Here is a 22399-nt window from a genome sequence, read left to right as displayed (position 1 = left end):
TTTTTTTTTTTTTTTTTACAACCTTTCAATGGTCTTCATTGACCAAAGGTTAAATTCCAAATTCTTTGCCATACATAAGGGCTTCATAATATGCTTTCTCTGGCAAACTTCTTGACACTGAAATACCTACCATTTCCCACATGCAGTCTTTGAAGACTCAATTCAGAACTCACTTTCTTCATTGCCTTTTCCATCTTCCTTTGGCTGGGTTAGTTTGTTCTATGAACACTCACAATACTTTAGATAGACTTCCCCTAGAGTAGTCATGGTATCCTAAATATTATTCTTCTCTCATTTGATCATGAACAAATGAATGAAACCCCTAAAAATAACCACTCTGATAAATGGTTATTTTAATATCTAAAGGAATTTCTAATTCATTCTTCCATCACATGCCTGTTAAGCATTGGTTGTAAGTCTGGGACTCTGTGGGGACTAGATAGAAAAACCCTGTAGATGTGTTCTCTGCCTTTACTGTTACTACTTTGTGAATAAATTAAAACAAGCAGAACTTTCTGGTAAGTGCTTTGGGGTAATTATGCTTTGGAAAGCTGTGGGTGTTAAAGACTAAAAAAAAGTTAAAGGATAGGAAGCTTGTTTGGCTCTGACTTTCAGTTGGGAGCATATATCTAGTTTGTGGTAGTCTGGAGCTTCCTCAGCCAGTCCCAAGGTCCAGTCATCATGGTCTTGAAGAAAGTGACATTCACCTGAGGATAATTTCTGTGTATTCATTGGGCAGTTCATATAGTTTTTTGGTGATAAATCATAGGCAAGAACCAGTGGGAAAGAAGGTTGTTTTTTTTTCAGATATCCTTTCCTTTTAATTCTTGTTTTCCTCAGACAAATTTAATGGACATAAGACTTGTGGGTTTTGGAGTGAATTTTATGTTTACATTTTAATAAAAGTATTTCCCCCTTCCCCACCCTTTCACCTTTTCTCCTCCTACTCCTTATTCCTCTTCCTCCTCTTCTTCTTTTTCCCTCCCCTCCCCCTTCCTCCCTCCCTCCCCCTTCCTCCGTCCCTCCCCCTTCCTTCCTCCCTCCCTCCCTCCCTTCCTTCCTTCCTTCCTTCCTTCCTTCCTTCCTTCCTTTCCTTCTTCCTCCTCCTTTCTTCCTCTTCTCCCTCTCCTCCTCCTCTTCTTTCTCTTTTTCCTTTTCTTCCTCTTCTCCCCCTCATCCCCTTGTCCCCCTCCTCCTCCTCTACCTCCTCCTCCTTTTTCTTCTCCTCTTCTCTCTCTCTGAAACCATTTTATTTTTTTGCCCCTCCATCTCATGGTACTGATTACCATGTTAAGGGCATAGAAGACATTACATAATAAGACAGGATGACAATCTCTTTGCTGGTCAGTTTTATTTTCATATTGTGTAAGTGTATACACAAGATGCAAAAGAGACTACAGAGTTAATCAAGAAAATAATTGATTTCCCAGATTATAAAAATATCTGGACTTTGTATTAAAAGCAAAAGACAAGGATTTTTGAAAATGTAGAGTTTTTGTGAGTTTGTTTTTTAAGCATTCTTCTGAGACAGAGGAGGAAAAAAATACTTTGGGAGTTGGAAAGACAATGCTGTATCTTCAAAGCGTAAGACTTACTTTTAAGTGGTACTGTTCATATTGCAGTTCACATTGCACACATGTTCCTCATAGTATATATTCAGTAGAAGTTTTTTTTTTTTTTTTTTTTTGCTTCCAAACCATGTATTGGAAGTAAAACTCTTTGGATTCTGTAGGTTGCATAGCTAAGTTATTGAAATATGAACTCCCAGAAATAGTGGGCTTATAAATGTATATTGGACATTTTTCATGTTAACCAAGAGATTTTTGAAGTCTACTCTACTCTGCATATACTTTTAAGATCATAATAATCAGATATAGATATATGTGCTTGAAGTGAAATTGTGGAAAGCTATGGATTTCACCATCTTTAGAGATGTATCACATACTTTTGTTCAGAAATAGGTAGCATGCCCTAGAAGTATGAGTTATTCTCATCCTTTACCTCTGTGGGTTAAAAACCACAAAGTTGAAATATAGTCTGTAAGATATACTGAAAATATATGTGTGAAGCAGTGCTAAACTTAATTGATATGTCGAGACATATATAAAACATACAGCCACTAGACTGAGAAAATGAAAATTAGTGTATGAACATTTTAGTTAATGCTGTGCTTTGCCTCAAAGCCTGGTGTTTATTATTATATGCTTTTAGTAGGAGACAGAAGCAGTATCAATTGGAAAAACATTTCTTAGTGGATTGAGAACAGTATAGCTTTCTAGTTCCTAAGTGGGAAACCTGGTTCTTTGGTTTCTTTGTTCCTAGTTAGGCTTGTCCCCAGTTATTTCAGCTGAACATTTTACATACTAATGGAGTCCAGGGAAGTGTATTTGGCAGCTGTTCATGGGATAATAATGAAATACACTATTTAGTACTGTATGCTGCTGCTGTAAAGTGTGGGGGTATTTTATAGAGAACTTGGTGAACAGAGCTGTATCCACTTTAAATAGTGTGTGAACCTGAGTGAGGAAGTTTTCATGTGAGAATAACTAGTACTCTTTTCTTACAGGTAAAGAAAACGTGCACAGAATCAGATGTTTCAGAATCTCAGAATTCCAGGTATAGTAAAATAAAGATCGAGACTCCACTAAGGAGAATTGCAATTTTGGAGCACTAGTAAGATGTTATACATGAGACACAATTGTGATTTGAAACATTGAGCTTCTCGAAGAACTTATCTTTATGGAAACTGTATATCATGCTGGCTAGTGTACCACTACTCATAATATTAGTAAAAACGACTGTGATTGAAGTCAGTTTTAAGGAACCATAGTGGAAATATCTCTAGAAATACATGAAAAAATAATACCTTGGCATTAAGTTAATTTTCATTTTTTGTTCTAATTTCTTTTTATAATGTTTTGAGTCTAAAATTGTGCCAGATACTGAATAACTGTCAAATCTGTATTTACAAAAAATAAAAAAAAAACTGTGATATTTCTTTTTCTTTGCAGTGAAACATTGCTAGATTTTGAAACTGTTGTCAAATTTGGAAACTCATAGTTAACTTTGGCATTCTCATTTGGGTTGTTTGCAGCCTGTGGAAATGATGAATTAAAGTGGTCAGACCACTTCATATAGGAATTTAGCACCATTTAGTTGTTTGTGGTTGAACCAGATGCCCAACAGATTTTTTTAGACCTACACATTTTCATTGCTTTCATTTCAAAGTCCAGGCTGCAATTTTGAATGGATAAGTAAAAGTATCATAAATACTGTGACAATAATAAACACATGTTCTTACTATGTTATGAGTGATATGACTTAACCTATTTGTATTCAATTGAGAGATGGGTCTCACTTTACCTTGTCCTACTTGCTCCAGCATATAGTGCATGTAGTGATTTTCTTGGTACACCAAAACATTGCAGATCTAGGTAAAATGTTAATGGCCAAGGCCAAGGCAGGCGGATCACCTGAGGTCAGGAGTTCAAGACCAGCCTGGCCAATATGGTGAAACTCCATCTCTACAAAAATACAAAAATTAGCCAGGCATGATAGTGGGTGCCTGTAATCCCAGTTACTCGGGAGGCTGAGGTGGAAGAATCACTTGAACCCAGGAGGTGGAGGTTACAGTGAGCTGAGATTGTGCCGTTGCACTACAGCCTGGGCTACAGAGCGAGACTCCATCTCAAAAAAACAAAAAACAACAACAACAACAACAAACACATTAATGGCCATTATGTTTTTCTTTTTGTAGAGTATCTTATGTATAGTTCACTTATAGTTTGAGTAACTCTTGCTTTGTTTTATGCAGTTTGGTATTCCTATAATTGATCTGTACATATTATATTAAAATGATTGCATATGAATTTTCCCTTTGGATCATGAAGAACATATGATATCAGATTTTTGATCTTCGATCTTTGTTCTGTATAATTAGTTATCAAAATGGAACTAACTAATTTTAGATTATTGGAGTATTAGGAAATGGATGAACCACTAAATGTTTTCCTACAAAGCAGAGTAGTTCTAGGATGTGCGAAGAGAAGGGAAGACTGGGGCTCTATTCCTTGGAGGCACCTCCTTCCTAAGTATTTGCGGACCTATATAAGTGACCTACTTATGACTTGCTTTGTAAGGATGATATACATAATTAGATAATCTTTGCAAGCAGCTGGTCTTGGAAGCTAGGAAAAACAGAGCAATATAATCATCCTAATTATTAATATTTCATATCAAAATTGTTTAGCTTTGAGGCTACTTGGGATTTTTGGACAGATAATACTATGCTTAAGTAAATTTTAAACTAACAGAAAGCAATCAAAATGATTCATTGTTCATAGTTGGTATCATTAAGTTGGAGAAGAAGTAGAAAGAGTTCAGAGCTCAGTGTATTTAAACCTGGAATTAAATCATTCTTTTTTATCTAGAAAATCCCAGCCCATGTGGCCTTAAAAATATAATTTTATTTTTAAGAAAAAAATAGTAATTTTTAAAGACTGCTTAAAATATATTTGTCATTTAATAATAAATGTCTCTGTAAATGGAAAAGTAGCCAGAGCTCCTGGAAATCAGCAGTTAGTTGCCATGGATTAGCTGCTGCTTAAAGTTGCCTAATCGATAATATAAATGGGTAAAATCAGGCAAATCAATTTCTAAGAACTTCATAACTTTGTACTATCAAAAACAAGCAACAAATACAATAATTTTTCTTAAAACTTGAGATGGAAAGACCTTCAAGAAGACCTAGAGTCATTTGGTGGTTCAAGTTTGCCCAGACATTTTGATAGTAACAGGTCTCCTCTCCTGACTGGTGGTGCAATGGCCAATCTCCACACTCTGGTCAACATCTCTCAGTAACATAAAAATGTGACTGTTCTTGGATCCTGTATTTATTCACCAATATTAGGTCTGAGAGTGCCAGAACTGGCACTTAGTTAACGTATTGATGGAACACCAAGGAGAGAATAAAAATATACTGATGAGCACTCGGTACAAAAAGGATAAAATAATTTACTGAATAGTGAACAAACCAAGGAATGCTTAAAATAGCGTTTATTATATTCATGTACTGAGGTTCAGTTTTTGTAACCTGTCAAAAAACAAAAAAATGACAACCAAACAAGAAAAAATGACTCTAATATAGACACTGGGTAGCATTATTTTAATACATACATATATGGGTACATTCTTTTTTGCTCATTAAGAACCACAGGGCCAGGGGCGGCGGCTCATGCCTATAATCCCAGCACTTTGGGAGGCCGAGGCGGGCGGATCACGAGGTCAGGAGATTGAGACCATCCTGGCTCACATAGTGAAACCCCGTCTCTACTAAAAACACAAAAAAATTCGCTGGGCGTGATGGCGGCCGCCTGTAGTCCCAGCTACTTGGGAGGCTGAGGCAGGAGAATGGTGTGAACCCGGGAGGCGGAGCTTGCAGTGAGCCGAGATTGTGCCGCTGCACTCGAGCCTGGGTGACAGAGTGAGACTCTATCTCAAAAATAAATAAATAAACCACAAAATATATATTTTCTCTCTCTTCTCCCTGTGTGTGTATATGTGTATCTCTCTCTCTCTCTCTCTCTCTGTGTGTGTGTGTGTGTGTGTGTGTGTGTGTGTGTGTGTGTAGAGAGAGAGAGACAGAGATTCAGACTGAGATTTAAAGCCCGGGGCTAGGTAATTTTTTTCTAAACAAATACCAAGTAAAGAATTGAACTCGGCCGGGCGCGGTGGCTCAAGCCTGTAATCCCAGCACTTTGGGAGGCCGAGACGGGCGGATCACGAGGTCAGGAGATCGAGACCATCCTGGCTAACACGGTGAAACCCCGTCTCTACTAAAAAATACAAAAAACTAGCCGGGCGACGTGGCGGCCGCCTATAGTCCCAGCTACTCGGGAGGCTGAGGCAGGAGAATGGCCTAAACCCAGGAGGCGGAGCTTGCAGTGAGCTGAGATCCGCCACTGCACTCCAGCCTGGGCGGCAGAGCGAGACGCCGTCTCAAAAAAAAAAAAAAAAAAAAAAAAAAAAAAAATTGAACTCAAAATGAAATACTGTATCTGCATAAAATGTGAGCCAGAGACCTACTGCCTAAAAATGCTGCCTCACTTGGAACCGAAAGCTAATATCATTCATTTATTTAGTTAGCTTTATAGTATGTTGGTTTTGGATTTGAAATGATTAGAAAAAATGCAGATGGAAAGTGTTTTTACAGTAGGGAAATAATTAAATTGGGTGTGGAGACTTTGTCAAGAGAATTCTTGAAGTGACATATGTGTATCAGCAAATTCTTTTTCTTGCTTGGCCTTAATTCTTTCGGGAAGAAATGCTTGGGCTGCAGATGTAATGGTATATTGGGAAAAAGAGAATTTACAAACCCACGGAGTATAAATAAGGCACCAAACTGTCTTCTCTGAAATAGGATTACATGTATATACTGTAAGGCAGACATTAGGGATAGTATTTTTTTTCACTGTTTCCTAAAGCTGCTAAACTTGATGTCATGTGGAAAGGGATGTGATGTGCTTTGTGTAAAATTTGACATTCCTTAAATGTTTTTCTTTTTCTGCCTTGCTATGTGTTGCTAACCAGGTCCAGGATGTACTATTGTTGGACTTTGTTCCTAAAACTAATGTTAAGCATAAAATTAATTTATGAGAAAAACAAAGTTAATATCCTTACCCTAAAATTAAGCTTGTTACTAGACCATCTTAAAACATAAACTGAAATGATATTTTGCATTGATTTTTTTTTCTGTATTCATGGTGAATTTATTTGTGCCAATTTGGGTCCCGTTTGACTCATCACCAAAAATACATGATTCTTGTTTAATGTAATGAATAGCTCCTGGACAAATGAATTTTACAGCAGAAGTTTCCATGAATCTTATTTTTTTAACTCCTCTACTTGCAGTTTTTATTTCTGATAATGAGGCGAGGAAAGAATTTATCTCATTCTTGTATTGCATACTTTACAAATACCTTAGGGTGTCTCTGTGTTAAAGTAGTCCCTATAACACACAAATGATTTCTCTGTTGAATTTTTATTTCTGTTTCTCTTTGCTTTTTCTCTCTTGGGCCACTGACTAGCATTTTCATCAAGAAGAGATCAAAGACATAGGAAGGAAATAAAACTCAAAATAGGACATTTTTATTTTATACTTGTTTTGTTAATTAGGGAGTGAATGGAAATAGAAATTGTGGTGAAATTGGGCTGTGAAGTTACTTAACAGGAGTTAAGCCAGCTCTTGTCCTTTAGTAGCTTTGTTTCATCCTGACCACAGTGTCGCCAGTAGAGTATAGTAAGGAGATCTAAGGAGAATCTCAAAATATAGGAAGAACTTATGGTATGTATGAGCTAAGATGATAGTTTTTCCACATGGAGAATAACAAAAGATTCTGTGGGTAGTGGGGAGGATGGACTCTTCTCCACTTCATAAGTTAAAGAAATTGAGTCTGCTGAGAACTTAATGATTACCTGAAATTAGCAAAGGCCTTGATCTGTGTCTTCTTGCCCTAGTCTTTACTAACTTTCCAATTATTAAAAGAAAGGCAAAATGACCTTCCGGTTTTTAAAGAAGCATTGGAATTAGTTTCAGTTTAATATGTAATATTTAAGTGAGCCTCAGGGAATTTATCTATTCAATGTCTACATGCAACAGCTTAAAAAAATGAAATTCCCAATTCCTATTATGTAGACAGTTGTGATTTAATAATGTTTAATGTATTAAATTATATATACTTATTTGCTAGCAAAATAATTATTGCAGTACTTCCAGAAGACTGAAATGTTTATCTGCATACAATTGCCTATCTCAAAATTAAATGCTGTATTGTTTTCAAAGCAGAGAAAGCTGAGGGCTCCTTTGTGAAACATGCATAGTATTTTGCTGTGTCAAATCAGAGGTCCATCTAGCCCAATATCCTGTCTCCAAGAAGTGCCAAAAATCATTACTGCCAGTTGGCATTTTTCTCAAACCTGGAAGTTTAGGATATAGTTCTAAATACCTTAGATTCTCTCAGTAACACGATCTGGTTGTACAATCCACAGAATTAGATAACCATTTCTTGGACTTAATTATATTATTATCATATATTATCTTTTTGACTAATGAACCCAGGAAATTACTAATCACAATGCAAAGTAATAATTAATTATTAAAAACCACCTCTTTCAAATTATAAGGCATACTTCCCCTGAAAATGATAGATATTCTAATAGGTAAATATTCTAAGAGTGTGATTTAATTCTCATGTCATTTATTTAACCTGAGTCATATTATAGCTTAATCTTTTTCTTCCCAATTTGGAAAGTGTTTTGTCTTGTTTCAAAGTGTGGCCTCATGTGGATGCTTCTCTAGTCTTTTCACGATTTTTGGCTGGCATTTACTGGAGATTTTCTGATTTGTTTTACCTTTTCTGCGGCGTGCTGACGGATTCTTGGAGATGTGGATGCAGATGGGGCTGTGAATGAGCGTGAATGATGTCCCCTGTTTTGCTGTTAATTGTGTCTTCTGTAATTGGCCTATTCTGATCCTTTGTTCATGGTGGCATCCTGTGCTGATTTCCTCAGATAATTATCTGTGGTGTCTGCCAAGTCACTTATTTCAGTGATCATTGCAGATTTAAAAAACAGTCTCAGCCGGGCACAGTGGCTCACGCCTGTAATCCCAGCACTTTGGAAGGCCAACATGGGTGGATCACTTGAGGTCAGGAGTTCGAGACCAGCCTGGCCAACATGGTGAAACTCTGTCTCTACTAAAAATACAAAAATCAGTCGGGCATAGTGATGGGCACCTGTAATCCTAGCTACTCAGGAGGCTGAGGCACAAGAATCTCTTGAACATGGGAGGCGGAGACTGCAGTAAGCCAAGACCATGCCACTGCAGCCTGGGCAACAGAGTGAGACTCGGTCTCAAAAAAAAAAAAAAAAAGTCTCAAAACATAGACTGTTGTTTCCTAAATGTCTTATCACATATGTGCCCAATCGGCCCTTCAAGTAGCTCATTGGGAACTCCTGGTATCTTACCTTTACTGGCCAGTGTAGCTGAGTGTTATTTTATTTTATTTTTTTTTTGAGGCAGAGTCTCGCTCTGTCGCCCGGGCTGGAGTGCAGTGGCCGGATCTCAGCTCACTGCAAGCTCCGCCTCCCGGGTTTACGCCATTCTCCTGCCTCAGCCTCCCGAGTAGCTGGGACTACAGGCGCCCGCCACCTCGCCCGGCTAGTTTTTGTATTTTTAGTAGAGACGAGGTTTCACCGTGTTAGGCAGGATGGTCTTGATCTCCTGACCTCGTGATCCGCCCGTCTCGGCCTCCCAAAGTGCTGGGATTACAGGCTTGAGCCACCGCGCCCGGCCAGCTGAGTGTTATTTGTACACTTGTTGACTTCTTTCTGCACTTCCCCTGTAGAGTTCATCATTTTCTAAGATTAAATGAATGGGCGAATGAGAATAAAATGGTACATGTCCCTTGTCATTGTTACTCAGAGAATAATTGCTTATTATGTGTTTAAATTGAAGAAGACTCATCCTAAAACCCATTAAGGAAAAAGGATAGGCCGCAGCCAAAAGGAAGAAGGACCTCACTGTGGCATTTCTTCATTCACACCATGTTTATTTAACCTTTGCCTCACTGTCTTCAGCTCCCTAGGTCTTATTCTGGATGCTTTTGCTTTTCTTTCATTTCATACTTTTTCATGTATAATCTCCGTTTACAACTCTTGATGTGGCCCACAGTGCCTAGCATGCTCCGCCCACGTCCTTCTGTTTTCTGCTCAGTGTGCATGAGTTGCTTCTTGTTAGGAGGTCTGCATTCACCAGTGCTACTCGCCTCTCTCCACAGAGGATGGGAGTCTCCTTCCCTTTCAGTTTCTCCTTTCCCCTCCCACCTTTGCTTACCTACATTTCTTTTTTTTTTTTTTTTTTTTTTTTTTTGAGACAGAGTCTCCCTCTTTCTCCCCAGGCTGGAGTGCAGTGGCCCGACTTTGGCTCACTGTAACCTCTGCCTCCTGGGTTCAAGCAATTCTCCTGCCTCAGCCTCCCGAGTAACTGGGACTACAGGTGTCTGCCACCACGCCTGGCTGATTTTTGTATTTGTAGTAGAGACGGGGTTTCCCCATATTGGCCAGGCTGGTCTCAAACTCCTGACCTTGTGATCCGCCTGCCTCGGCCTCCCAAAGTGCTGGGATTACAGGTATAAGCCACTGTGCCCAGTGAACCTATGTCATTTCAAATCATCTTCCAGATGTTTTGCACCGGTTGCAGCACTCCCCTCTTCTCTAATTAGAGACAACTTAATGATTATTCATTTCACTAGTATAGAGACTTAGAGCTTGATTTTATAGGTCAGGCATCTACAAACTGTGATCTGAAAGTAGAGATTGCTAGGGACAGACCTTTAAGTGGAGTGGCAGCCAAACTCCTCAAGAAGCTCAGTGCTTCTTCCTTAAGGAAGCCTTCCCTAGCCAGCTGACTAGTCCAGCCCCACCGTCATATGGCCATGGGGTACCATATTCTTCTCCTTCAGAGATTCTGCATTTGGTAATTGCCTCCTCAGTTCACCAGACTATAAGCTCTACAAGGTTAGAGTTCATATCTGCCTTTGTTCACCATTGCCTCATTAGTATACAGCACATGGCCTAGCACACAGCAGGTCTCCAGTACATATCTGTTAAATGAATGAATAACTTCCAAATACACAAATCTGGCTTGCAATTGCTCCTGGAATATCTCTTTTAACCACAAATCCCTAGTGTAATTTTGTTAGGAATTTCTCTCTGCCATCTCAGCTCCACTTGTGAAAAATTGTAATTACACTTCTTTCCCCAGGGTCTTTCCTTTCTAGTAATAAATAATTCTCTCAGTTGTCCCATCTCAGAACTTTTGAGCAATCTTTGACTTCTTGCTCCCTTTCCTAATCCTGGTGGTCATCAAGTTGACATTCAGCTATAGCCCCCAATTTTCTATGAAGTCATGTTTTTTGAATTTTCCTCTGCCGTGCTTTTTGAATCTCTTTATCCTGCCTCATCTCACTGCCACTGGGAAACTTCAGAATCTTGCCACCTCACCTCTGAATGAATGCAGTAGGTCTTCACATGGCTTACTTGGGTCTAGACCCTGCCTTTCCATTCTGCCAAGACTGTAAGAGCCTTTCTTAATGACACTTTCCGTATGGTGTTGTCCTGTTGGTTAATTGATCAGGCAGTATTCAGTAGACAGTATATATAGAAGCATGAGCAATAACCTTAAAAATTTATTTGTGCAAGAAGTAAAAATGAAAATATACTTTTTGTGCCTAATTACTGCCCACAAAAGGTCAGGGATTTTCTGGGCTACCTGTTGTCCACTCTCCTAGTTCCCTTATTTTTATTTTTGAGACAGACTTTCACTGTGTCACCCAGGCTGGAGTGCAGTGGCAGAATCTCCACTCACTGCAATCTCCACCTCTTGGGTTCAAGCGATTCTCCTGCCTCAGCCTCTTGAGTAGCCGGGGCTACAAGTGCCCCCGCCACCATGCCCTCCTATTTTTTGTATCTTTGGTTGAGGTGGGGTTTCACTATCCTGGCCAGGCTGGTCTCAAACTGCTGACCTCAAGTGAGCTGCACCCCTTGGCCTTCTAAAGTGCTGGGATTACAGGCATAAGCCACTGCACCTGACCCTAGTTCCCTTATTTTGCTCTGTTAAATGTTGCTTGAGTCTCATTTTGTATTCTACCTGTAGTTCCAAACTGACATAGCAGTACATGGCTCTAACATGAGTCCCAGAACATTCTAGGAAAAAATATATACCAGTTACGTAGGTATGTTTTTCCATCTCCCCTGCTGTGTCCATTTCCTACATGTATCATAGAGTAAAATCGTATATGTGTGAACTCTGTGGCCACCCAAGGGCATCTATTTTTAAATAATACTTATCTGGCAAGTTCTACAGATGAAATCATTTCATTAGAGGGATAGAGGAGAATAAGAGCACGGAGTGCAGTTTGAGCACTTGGGGTTAGTGTGGTTACGAAGGGTTTCATGGAAGATTGGGGGTCTATAGCTGAATGTCAAAGAATAGATAAATTCTGAAGAAATAAAGGAAAGAGAACTCACAGTGAGGTAAAAGCAAACAAACAAACCAAAAAAACCCAGGAGCTGAAATTGAAAGGTATGGATTTTGGATGGTGAGTAGTCCCCAACTTGGTCCATGTGAAGAAATAGTGGATGAGATTAGAAAATTTAGCACAGCTTGTGGCTGGTTTAGATTGCTAGTTGTTTTAGTTAGGACTCTTATTGGTTGCAGCTACTGTTGTCAGCCAGTTGAAGCAGAAAAAGGAAGTTTTAGTATCTATTACTTTTTTTTTTTTTTTTTTTGAGACGGAGTTTGGTTCTTGTTGCCCAGGCTGGAGGGCTGGAGTGCAATGGCACAATCTCAGCTCACCACAACCTCCACCTCCCAGGTTCAAGCGATTCTTCTGCCTCAGCCTCCCAAGTAGCTGGGATTACAGGCATGCGCCTAAGCAAAGGATTAATTTCTTAACTCGGGGAAAGAGGGCTTGCTGAATCTCAGAAGGTATGGGAGACACAGATTATCTCCCTGTTCATCTCTGTCGCCTTTGCTTCACCTATCTGTGTCTTTATCTCTCTGGTTGATCAGCCTTATTTTTCTCCAGGCCCCACAACAAGAGGAAAATGCTCACATGACACTGCTCCTGATTTGACCTCTTTAGCCACCCAGATAACAGATTCCTGTCTTTTTCATTATCTTAGTTCCAGATTTCTAAGGAAGGGAATGTTTTCAGAGAGTCAGGGTCACAAAACAGAAATGTGGCTTTCAGGAGCCACCTCTGGAAGCCTGTGAATTGGGTTGGGAGAAGCTTTCAAGCAAAGGATGAGGGTAGTTAACCCACAAGTGCCCTCTGCTTTCTACTCCTTCCCTTCCCAGGACATTTTTAGCCTGCTAGTTTTATCCAGCACCTACCCCTCCCTCATCCTTCACTTTATAATCCGGCATATATAAACGAGCATATAGCAAGAAAATTGAAAATGCACTCCCCCCTTTCCTAATTAGAGACAACTCAACGGCTATTCATACTACTATAGAGACTTCGAGCTTGATTTTATAGGTCAGGCATCTACAAACCGTGATCTGAAAGTAGAGATTGCTGGAGACAGACCTTTAAGTGGAGTGGCAGCGAAACTGCAAAGTAAGAGGAACTCAGTTCCCCTCTTTATATAAACTCTTGTACCACTTTTTGGCCTCCCTATACTCATCCCCAAGCTGACCAGTTCCTATTCAATGGACCCAGTCTTCTCTTTGGCTCTGAAATACCAATTCAAATGCAAATTGCTTTCTCCATTTCCTGTGTTTAGTTGTTAGATAATTGTCTGACTAATGCCCTCAATTCTGCCAAAATTAGTGTCTAGATTTCAACTTAAAAAAAAAAAATGTTCAGACATACCTGCAGAAAGGCAATCAGCAATCAATAACCTAGCGCCCAGATTTGAAACTTGGCAAGCTCTCTTACAGGTATTGAGAGCTCACCAGTGGATTTCTGATCAGGTAATGATATAATTAAAATTGTGCTGGTAATGACAGATCAACCGTGACTCAGGTGCTTGGAGGCAGGGAGACCAGCTATGAAACTTACTTAAAGGGCTGGAGAGACACTTAGCAAATTGTGATTATTTTGCGGAGGCATTACACACTTTTTTTTCCATAGCTTAAACACATTTTCCAAATTGTCTACAGTGGATACTTATTTCTTTTGATTTAAGAACAAATACATGCATATAAAGCATACAATAATAGATTTGGCTTGAAATAGGCATGGTGGCAGGGGGAAGGATCTGGTCTCTTCTTTCTGACAGCTTGCATTATTCTTTAGAGATGAGAAAATGCCTGACTTCCCCACATGTATTAGTTATTAATTCCAGAAAATGGCTATGTTCCTGGTCAGCCTCTCCTGCAGTAAACTGAGCTCAGAAATCTTTGTGATTAACAGTCGAAAACTGTCCTTCTGGAGACTGTTAGCTGCTTTGAATTAATTTGGTCAGAGTACTTCCTCATGTAAAGCAGCATTTGTGCAGTGACTTCTCTCCAGAGGACCTGAGGAGCTAAGACAAGACTCTGCTTTGCGTCACAGGGGTAATTAGAATGTTGTTGATTGAGAGCAACAACCCTCTCTGAGTATACACCAAGATTGCTTAGAGGTTATTGAGCTTCATAAATCCTTATTTTACACTTAGAGCATCTGTAGTGCAGAAGTTCTAGACTCAATGTGAGTAGAAACATAGAAGCTTTTAGGGTCCACTTCATGCTGGGCCAACTTGAGATGGGAATAGAAAGGGGGATCTAATGGTTTTCCTCTCAGTAGTTCAATTAAATGCTTCTTCTCCCCTTTAAAGGTACTATTTATTGGGCATCTACTATGGGTCAGGCACCAAATACTTGAGATACATCAGAAAACAAAACAAGAGCATACATGGGTAAAGGAGTATGTTAGAAGGTAATACATACCCACTAATTTAATAAAAAAGGGAGGATCAGGAACATTGCGGGTCGGGAGTCGGTTGTGATTTTAAATTGGGTGATGTTTTAGCAAACTTAAAGGAAATGAATGGGTGAGCCAAGCAGAGAGCTGGTGGAAGTACACTCCCTTCAGTAAAAGCCTGCCTGGCTTGTGCAGGCAACAGAGGAGGGGAGGACAGTGTGGCTAGAACAGAGTGAGCCCAGAGTTCAAAATTTGAAATAGCAATATTCTAGAAAAAGCTACTCTTTCTAGTCTTTTCCATATTTTGGAAATATTTACTTATAATTTTAATAAACCATTTTCAAATAAATGTCTCGGACTAATTGCGTCTTTTGTGACTGCTCCAAGATGGGGCTGATCCCCAGCCAGGAACACCTCTCTCTGCCACACCACACATACCTTCTAAGACTAGGGCTCTCTCCTGATCAGAAGGATTCAAGATTCTTTACCAGTGGAGCTCGAAGCCTTAAGCCTTTTCTGAAGTAGCGTTCTTAAAGTTTCAGTCGTAAATGTAACTGAGGGCTTAATAGAGATTCCAAAATTTTGATTTCTGACGGTACAGAGATTCTGCTTCTTATCTTACATTTAATCATCACATTTCAGTTGTCTTAGCAACCTACACAGTATTCTCATTTGCTTTTCAATAAGCCAATGGATGAATGGGTTCTTTGTTCAAGTGTTTATGAATTTCTGTCACCTGATACTTGATGTCTTTCGGGCATGCTTACTATGCCAAATAACTGTCTTTATATTCCTAAAATTCACATAGCTAAAGTTAAGCTCTACGTTTTCTAAATATTTAAGTTTCCAATGAGAGAATATCCAACATAAGAATAGTTGGGAAAATGTATATATAAGCTTGTATTTTAAAAATAATTTTGCTTTAGTTATAATTAATTTCCAAGGCTCCACAGATTTGGCAAACTCAATTTTCTAGGAAACCTCACCCATGCAGACGTATTTGAGAATTACAGAGAGAAAAAAAAAAAAAAAAAAAAAGCCTATGACAAATCTAAGCTTCATAGAGCTATCTCTGAGATGTCTCAGAATGTTTTGTCTTACGGAATGCATAGTTTTAAATTCTGAGTGAAGGAATATATTGAAAATGTTTAACAAAGTACCTGCCACCATATTATGTGAATTTAAATGACTGCTCTTATTACAAGTAGGCATAGTGATAGTATTGACAAGTGACAGTCTAATGACAAAAAGACAAAAATAGCGAAGCATAGATGTAAGAATGCAAAATGCTTAGTCACATGAGATATTTTGGCATGAACACTAGAAGCCCAGTATGCTTTAGTAATCCCTGAGGACATTGATATGCCTTAGTACTGTGTGATGATTCTCACTAGTGTTGGTCACCCTGATTTTCTCAGTAAAAGTTAAATTACATTTAACATCGTAACATTTTAGAATTATTTGTATACAAAATGATCCCATTTAAAATATGCTGTTGCTTAAAATGACCACAGCTCAGCAACACACAATATTTGACTAAACCATAATAACCAAATTCCTTGAAGGTTTTGGATAGGTGAGGTTATCTAGAATTATTCCTTTTACATGCTAACATGGGCAACTCAAGAGTCTGGATCACTTAGGGATTTTTTTTTTTTTACTGCAATCCAGGTCAGGTACCTAGCACAGTATGTGGTACATAGGAGTGCAATAAATATTTATAATATGAATGGATGAATGAGTGAATGAGAATCTAGTTTTTATATTTTGGGGAATGAAGTGGCAAGTTCTTCAAGTCTTTACCTACACTGGTCTCACTACTGTATGCCATATAAGAAGGCTTAAATGCCATCTGTAAGTAGGATCAAATCTAAGAAAGACCTCTAAGTTTGGGCTGAGTGTGGTGGCTCCTGCCTGTAATCCCAGCACTTTGGGAGACCAAGGCGGACAGATTATTTGAGTTTAGGAGTTTGAGACCAGCCTGGCCCACATGGTGAAACCCCGTCTCTACTAAAAATACAAAAAATTAGCCAGGCGTGGTGGTGCGTGCCTGTAGTCCCTGGTACTCAAGAGGCTGAGACAGAAGAATCGCTTGAACTTGAGAGGTAGATGTTGCAGTGAGCCAAGATCGTGTCATTGTACTCCAGACTAGGTGACAGAGTGAGACTTCATCTAAAAAAAAAAAAAAAAAACCCTCTAAGTTTGCTCTAACAAGTAGAGTAACTGTGTATCCTAGCTTACCCACATAGAGTCTCAGTTTACACTTGGTATCCCAGCATCCGTTTTGGATAGAGACTTTACTTTCAAGAAAATCTTGTTTGCATGATGAATTTAATGGTTATCCTAATTAAAGTCATCATGTCCTTAACAAACATTTTTGAAATAAAAATGTAATAATCAGTGAATTTACCTTTTTCTATCCCCCCCTTCTTCTCTCCCTTCCCCTTCTTTCCTATCTTAGTGACTTTTACCATGGGAATTGCACTTTTATCTTTAATACAACACAATATGTGAAAAAGCTCTTTGAAAGGAAAGATGACTTAGGAAATAATTGTTCAGTTTTTGTAGACTTGGCTTCCATAGGAAGCTCTTCTAATGCATTCTGCCATGCGATTAATTTGTCAAAATTCCATACCTGTCAGAAATAATATAATCTTTTCAAGAACATACACAGTCTTATTACATGAAGTGATACAATCCTATACTATTTATCTTCTCTGTATTCCTCATTCTCTTATTTTCTGTTATTCTTCAAATAGAAGAGCTGAAGTCCCAACTAATGGGGATGTTAAATATCATGCTAGAGCCTGGGAAAAAATGATTAATGTGGTTTGGTGGGATGCCAAGACAGATGCACCACACCCTCCTCAATGCAACAGCTGTTGTAGTAAAGACGGAAGGCATTAGATGGGAGCACCATGTCTGACATTGAATGGGAGGCAAAACAGTCTATTGTGGCTCAGACACTGACATTTACATGTTCTTAACCATTATATAATGTGTGTGCTGTTGGGGTAGTTATTATCCTAGATTTTTCTCATTATTTATACGTGTTTATGTGTGTGTGTGTGCATGCATGCAGCATGACTGGAAGTGTGGATGACCCATTGGTATTTCTCCAAAGGGGATTTAGAAGGGTTAATTCTTTCTATGCAGGACTGACCAGCACATGACACAACCATCCGACCATGCCCTCTTCCAGATCTCAGTAGCAGTCTCAGTCACAACAAGAACCTCAAACTCCCTGCCATGTTTTCACACTCTCCTGGCTACCCAAGAGATGCATGATTTTCATCAGAGGAGGATACTGTGTATCCTAAAAATTCACATCTCATGGACTTAAAAAGATCTGGAAAATACAAGGCTTAGAAAATGTTAGTGAAACAGACCTTTTAAGGGCCCAGAATGAATCACTCAGCTTAGCTGGAAAAAGCATTCTCTTCTATAGCCTCTGACAATGAACCATGGCATGGCTGCCCAGATACTTAACATTGCAATGAGGGCATCTACGTGACAGTATAGGCAGCAAAGCACAACCCCTCAATACCTTAGAAAAGCAACTCAAGGTCAGTTTCCCAGTGACATCATTTGACTGTAGGTACTGCTCAGAAAGAATCAATAAGCTCCAGATCCTGAATTCAAAGCCTTTTCCTGACACTGGAAGAAGAGCAGTATGAGGTTTCAAATTGTTTCCAAAACTCTTACATTTCCACATCTTTTCTCTTTCCATTCCATTCCATTTCCAATCAGCTCCATTCCATCTAGCAAATTCTTGATATTAGGGCATACAGATTTTTATAAAATTGAATTTTATTTCATGGAAAGGTTATTTTCTTTTCTTCACGCAGTTAGAATTAGTGATCTTTGAGGAATATTGGAAATAATTGGCTTTTCACATAGTAATAACTGCTTCTTGATTTATTGTTTATCAGTGCTCTAAACAGGGTTTGGAAAATATTTGGAACTGATTCCTTTGCATGTATGATATATCCCCATGTGTATTAGTCCGTTTTCACACTGCTGATAAAGATATACCCAAGACTGGGCAATTTACAAAATAAAGAGGTTTAATGGACTTACAGTTCCACATGCCTGGGGAGGCCTCACAATTATGGTGGAAAGCAAAAGGCATGTGTCACATGGGGGCTGACAAGAGAAGAGGGCTTGTGCTTTTTAAAACCATCAGATTTCGTGAGACTTACTCACTATCACAAGAACATCATGGGAAAGACCTGCCCCCATGATTCAATTACCTCCCATTGCGTCTTTCCCACAACATGTGGGAATTCAAGTTGAGATTTGGGTGGGGACACAGCCAAACCATATCACCATGTTTCTTACCGTGCATTGTTTCGTGCATCTTTTCCCCTATGACCATACACTCTGAATCCATTTAGTTAAAGCAACTGAGTGGCCACTAAGTATTTTGTGCTAAATGTAAGAGATAAAACTGGAAAAAAAAAAAAAAAAAAAAAAGGAGTATAGTGCCAGATATAGGCCCTTGTCTTCTAGTCAAGAAACAGAGGAATCACAAAAGAAAGCTTATTTTCCATGTTTGCAATTCCTGAGAGTGACCATACAGGTTTTGCAAACCATGTGAATTGAGTCCATGTGTATGGTAGGGGTGAGGGAGTTGTTGAAACTAGTTTATTTGAAATATTCTGGATGTCTTTTACTTTCTAAATATTCTTACTCCTTTTCTTACGGGGAAAAGAATTTTATGCAATAGACTTTCATTAAATTGAATTTTCACAACCAAATTGAAGCTGTTATCAGTTGGTTGAACTCTTGCTAACTGAATGACTGTAAGGACAGGTTTCAATTTCTTCTTATTTAGGGAGTCTGATTTTTTTCAGCTGCTACTTTTTTTCCTCATATTTTCATGTTGCCTTTATCTAGTTGGCTGTTTATATTGTCAGTAATAAGAGTTAGAACTTCTAAGTCTGACATGTGTTTTTTATTTCAAGGCCTTCTACTTAAATTGTTTCTTTTGCATGCGTACTATGGAAGGCTTGCTTAAAAACTTTGAGAAGACTCTTAAGTAGAGCCCAGAATTTCACTAAGAATGTGAACCTTTTTTGGTAAATTGGCCATCCTGTAGAAAGCGAAAGGCAGTTTCCTAAAGAAAGTCCTAATGTGGCTTCTTTGAAAAAAAATTGCCAACTTGCAATGCAAAATTGTATTTAGTAAAACCTTGTCCCCAAATAAAACTGGCGAATTAGGCACAAAGAAGAGAAACAGGATACATCAGTACATGTTGCAGGAGGGGTGGATTTGTTGAAAGATTAACCATAAAGTATGTGGACAAAAGTGAATTAAATAGCTGTAAGATATAATGTCACTACCTATTTATTCATCTTTTAGCTAAATATATGCCTTCCCATGTTTGTGGACTTCTGCTGTCTTATTTTGACCAGCGCCAGCTCAGCGCTGCTGGTACCCATACTGGGTCATTCTGAATTCAGGTCAGCAGGCAAAGGGAATCAGCCTGCTTAGCTAGTGGATTTTCTAGGCCTAATTTATACATACATAATTTTCAGTGTCAGGCCAGGCATTTTCATTTTATAATTTCTTCTTTCTGATAGTAAACAATTTAATTTGGAACAAATATAAATGATTCCTAATGAAGCACAAGTGAACAGAAGGAAATTACTTTTGTTAAACTAGTACTTCAATGTATTTTTCTCTCCCTTTCAAGTAGAGGATGACTATGAGAAACTGATACACAATATTATTCATTATCTGGTTAGTTCACTAGATCAAGATGTTGGTGTGTGGTGTAGAAAGGTGGAAAAAGTTAGAGCGTTAAAAACAGGTTGATACAAGCTGTTGAGGAAAAAAAATACAATGAGGCCACTTACGTTTTAAATCAAGAATATGTTTTCAGTAAAAATACTTTCTAATGATTCACAGAAGAATGTTGTCAACTTGGACTACATCTGCTGAAAATCAAAGTGTAAGTAGTTATATAGCATTGAATTCTGGCAGGAGTCTATGCTGTGATATGAAACAAAGTTCCCATCAAATGACAATACTTTATTTTTCTGCCTTTAAAAGTAGTTTTCTGACTTTAAAAAATGTGAACAGCATTTTTTCTCCTTCACATTACAAGGATAAATTGGCAACATGCCTATATGATTTCCAGAGTAGGTTTCTTAAAATAATTTTGATGGGAAGGTAATTGTTTAATGTCAGTATATAAAGTTCTGCCATAGTTTAAACAAAATTAAATCAGAGAAAGCACAAAGAGGTTTTGTGTAATTACTGGGAAAACATAGAAGGAACAATTAGGTAGTTAGACCTGAACAGAAGTGAACTAGGGTTTTCACATTTCTTAATATTCTTAGGGTTCCTTGCCTTATTCTCTGACATCACTTGATTTTTATGTTTCTGAGTTTGCAAATCAGAATCACAGCATATTTATCTATTAATACATATTTATAGCTTTTTTCACTTATGTATTTTCTATTCAAGAGTTTCATGGTAAAATGAAATACACTGAATACATATTATTTGCAGAACAACACCATTACAAAAGTATACACCAGTACAGATGGGAGTTAGAAAATTATATGCGGCTGGGCATGGTGGCTCATGCCTGTAATCCCAGCACTTCTGGAGGCCGAGGCAGGCGAATCAAGAAGGAGTTCGAGACCATCCTGGCCAACATGGTGAAACCCTGTCCCTACTAAAAATACAAAAATTAGCCAGGTGTGGTGGCACGCACCTGTAATCCCAGCTACTCCGGAGGCTGAGGCAGGAGAATTGCTTGAAACCGGGAGGCCGGGGGTGCAGTGAGTTGAGATTGCGCCACTGCACTCCAGCCTGGGTGACAGAGCAAGACTCTGTCTCAAAAAAAAAAAAAAAAGAAAAAGAAAAAAAGATTATATGCTTATATTGCAAACCATTTTGCATAAACAATCTGTTCTAATATAGGATTTCATTTAGCAAAATTCATTAAAATAGATATAGTGTTTGTGCCCTGGACATCATATTGAAGGGTATCACAGTCAATTAAAGGATAGTAATATAGTATACAAATTATTACTGATTACTTTATTTTTTAACTGTTATTTTTAAATACCTTGGAGATATCTAAAATTGTGACTTAGAATCTACAATTTAACATAAATTTAACTGAAGTTGGCACCTGCTTTTTTATGTTAAATTGTAGACTTTTTCTTACTCAATTGCCATAATTTCTAATAAATTCTAACCTTTTTGTGAAAGAATGGAGAGAAAGTTTCAAATGGTTCATATGGGCAGCTTTGATTTTGGAATGAGACTGGATAACATAGCTCAAGTTTTCCTATTTCATCCTGTCCCTCTCTTCTAGGATCAACCCAAGTGCCCACAGTGAATGAATGGGTAAAGAAAATGTGGTATATATACACAATGGAATATTATTCAGCCATAAAAAGAATGAAATCCTGTCATTTGCAGCAACATGGATAGAACTGGAGGCGATTATTTAAGTGAAGTAAGCCAAGCACAGAAAAGCAAATATCACATATTCTCACTCCTATGTAGGGAGCTAAAAAAGTGGATCTCATAAGGATAGAGAGTAGATTGTAGATTGGTAGTTACCAGAGGCCAGGAAGGGTAGGAAGGAAGGAGGGACCCAAAGATTCTGGTTAATGGGTACAAATATACAATTAGATAGAAGAAATAAGAGCTGGTGTTCAGTACATCAGTAGGGTGAGTGTAGTTAACATTAATCTATTGTACTTTTCAAAATCTCTAGAAGAGAATAATTGAAATGTTCCTAGCATAAAGAAAAGACAAATATTTAAGATGATGGATGTCCCAAATACCCTGATTTGATTATATGAATGTATCAAATTTGGAGGTACACACATACCCCCAAAATGTTATGTACCAACTTTAAAAAGAAAATAACATCATATAACAACTATAGCTCTTAGATGCAA

General features: G+C 38.3%; 1 protein-coding gene across 5 annotated transcripts in view; it reads left to right on the top strand.

Moving 5' to 3' along the window:
• EYA4 (EYA transcriptional coactivator and phosphatase 4) overlaps positions 1–22399 on the top strand; it is a 289104-nt gene that overhangs the window by 141898 nt on the left and 124807 nt on the right. For all 5 annotated transcript variants that reach the window (XM_033235411.1, XM_033235413.1, XM_033235414.1 and 2 more), the window contains one exon: positions 2567–2616. In XM_033235411.1, the coding sequence (XP_033091302.1) occupies positions 2567–2616 (50 nt within the window). The remainder of the gene's footprint in view (positions 1–2566; positions 2617–22399) is intronic.

Source organism: Trachypithecus francoisi, unplaced genomic scaffold (assembly GCF_009764315.1).
Source record: "Trachypithecus francoisi isolate TF-2019V2 unplaced genomic scaffold, Tfra_2.0 Lachesis_group15, whole genome shotgun sequence".
NCBI classification, from domain to species: Eukaryota; Metazoa; Chordata; class Mammalia; order Primates; family Cercopithecidae; genus Trachypithecus; species Trachypithecus francoisi.
Note: the sequence above shows the minus strand (reverse complement) of the source record. Positions and strands in the feature narration are given on the sequence as shown.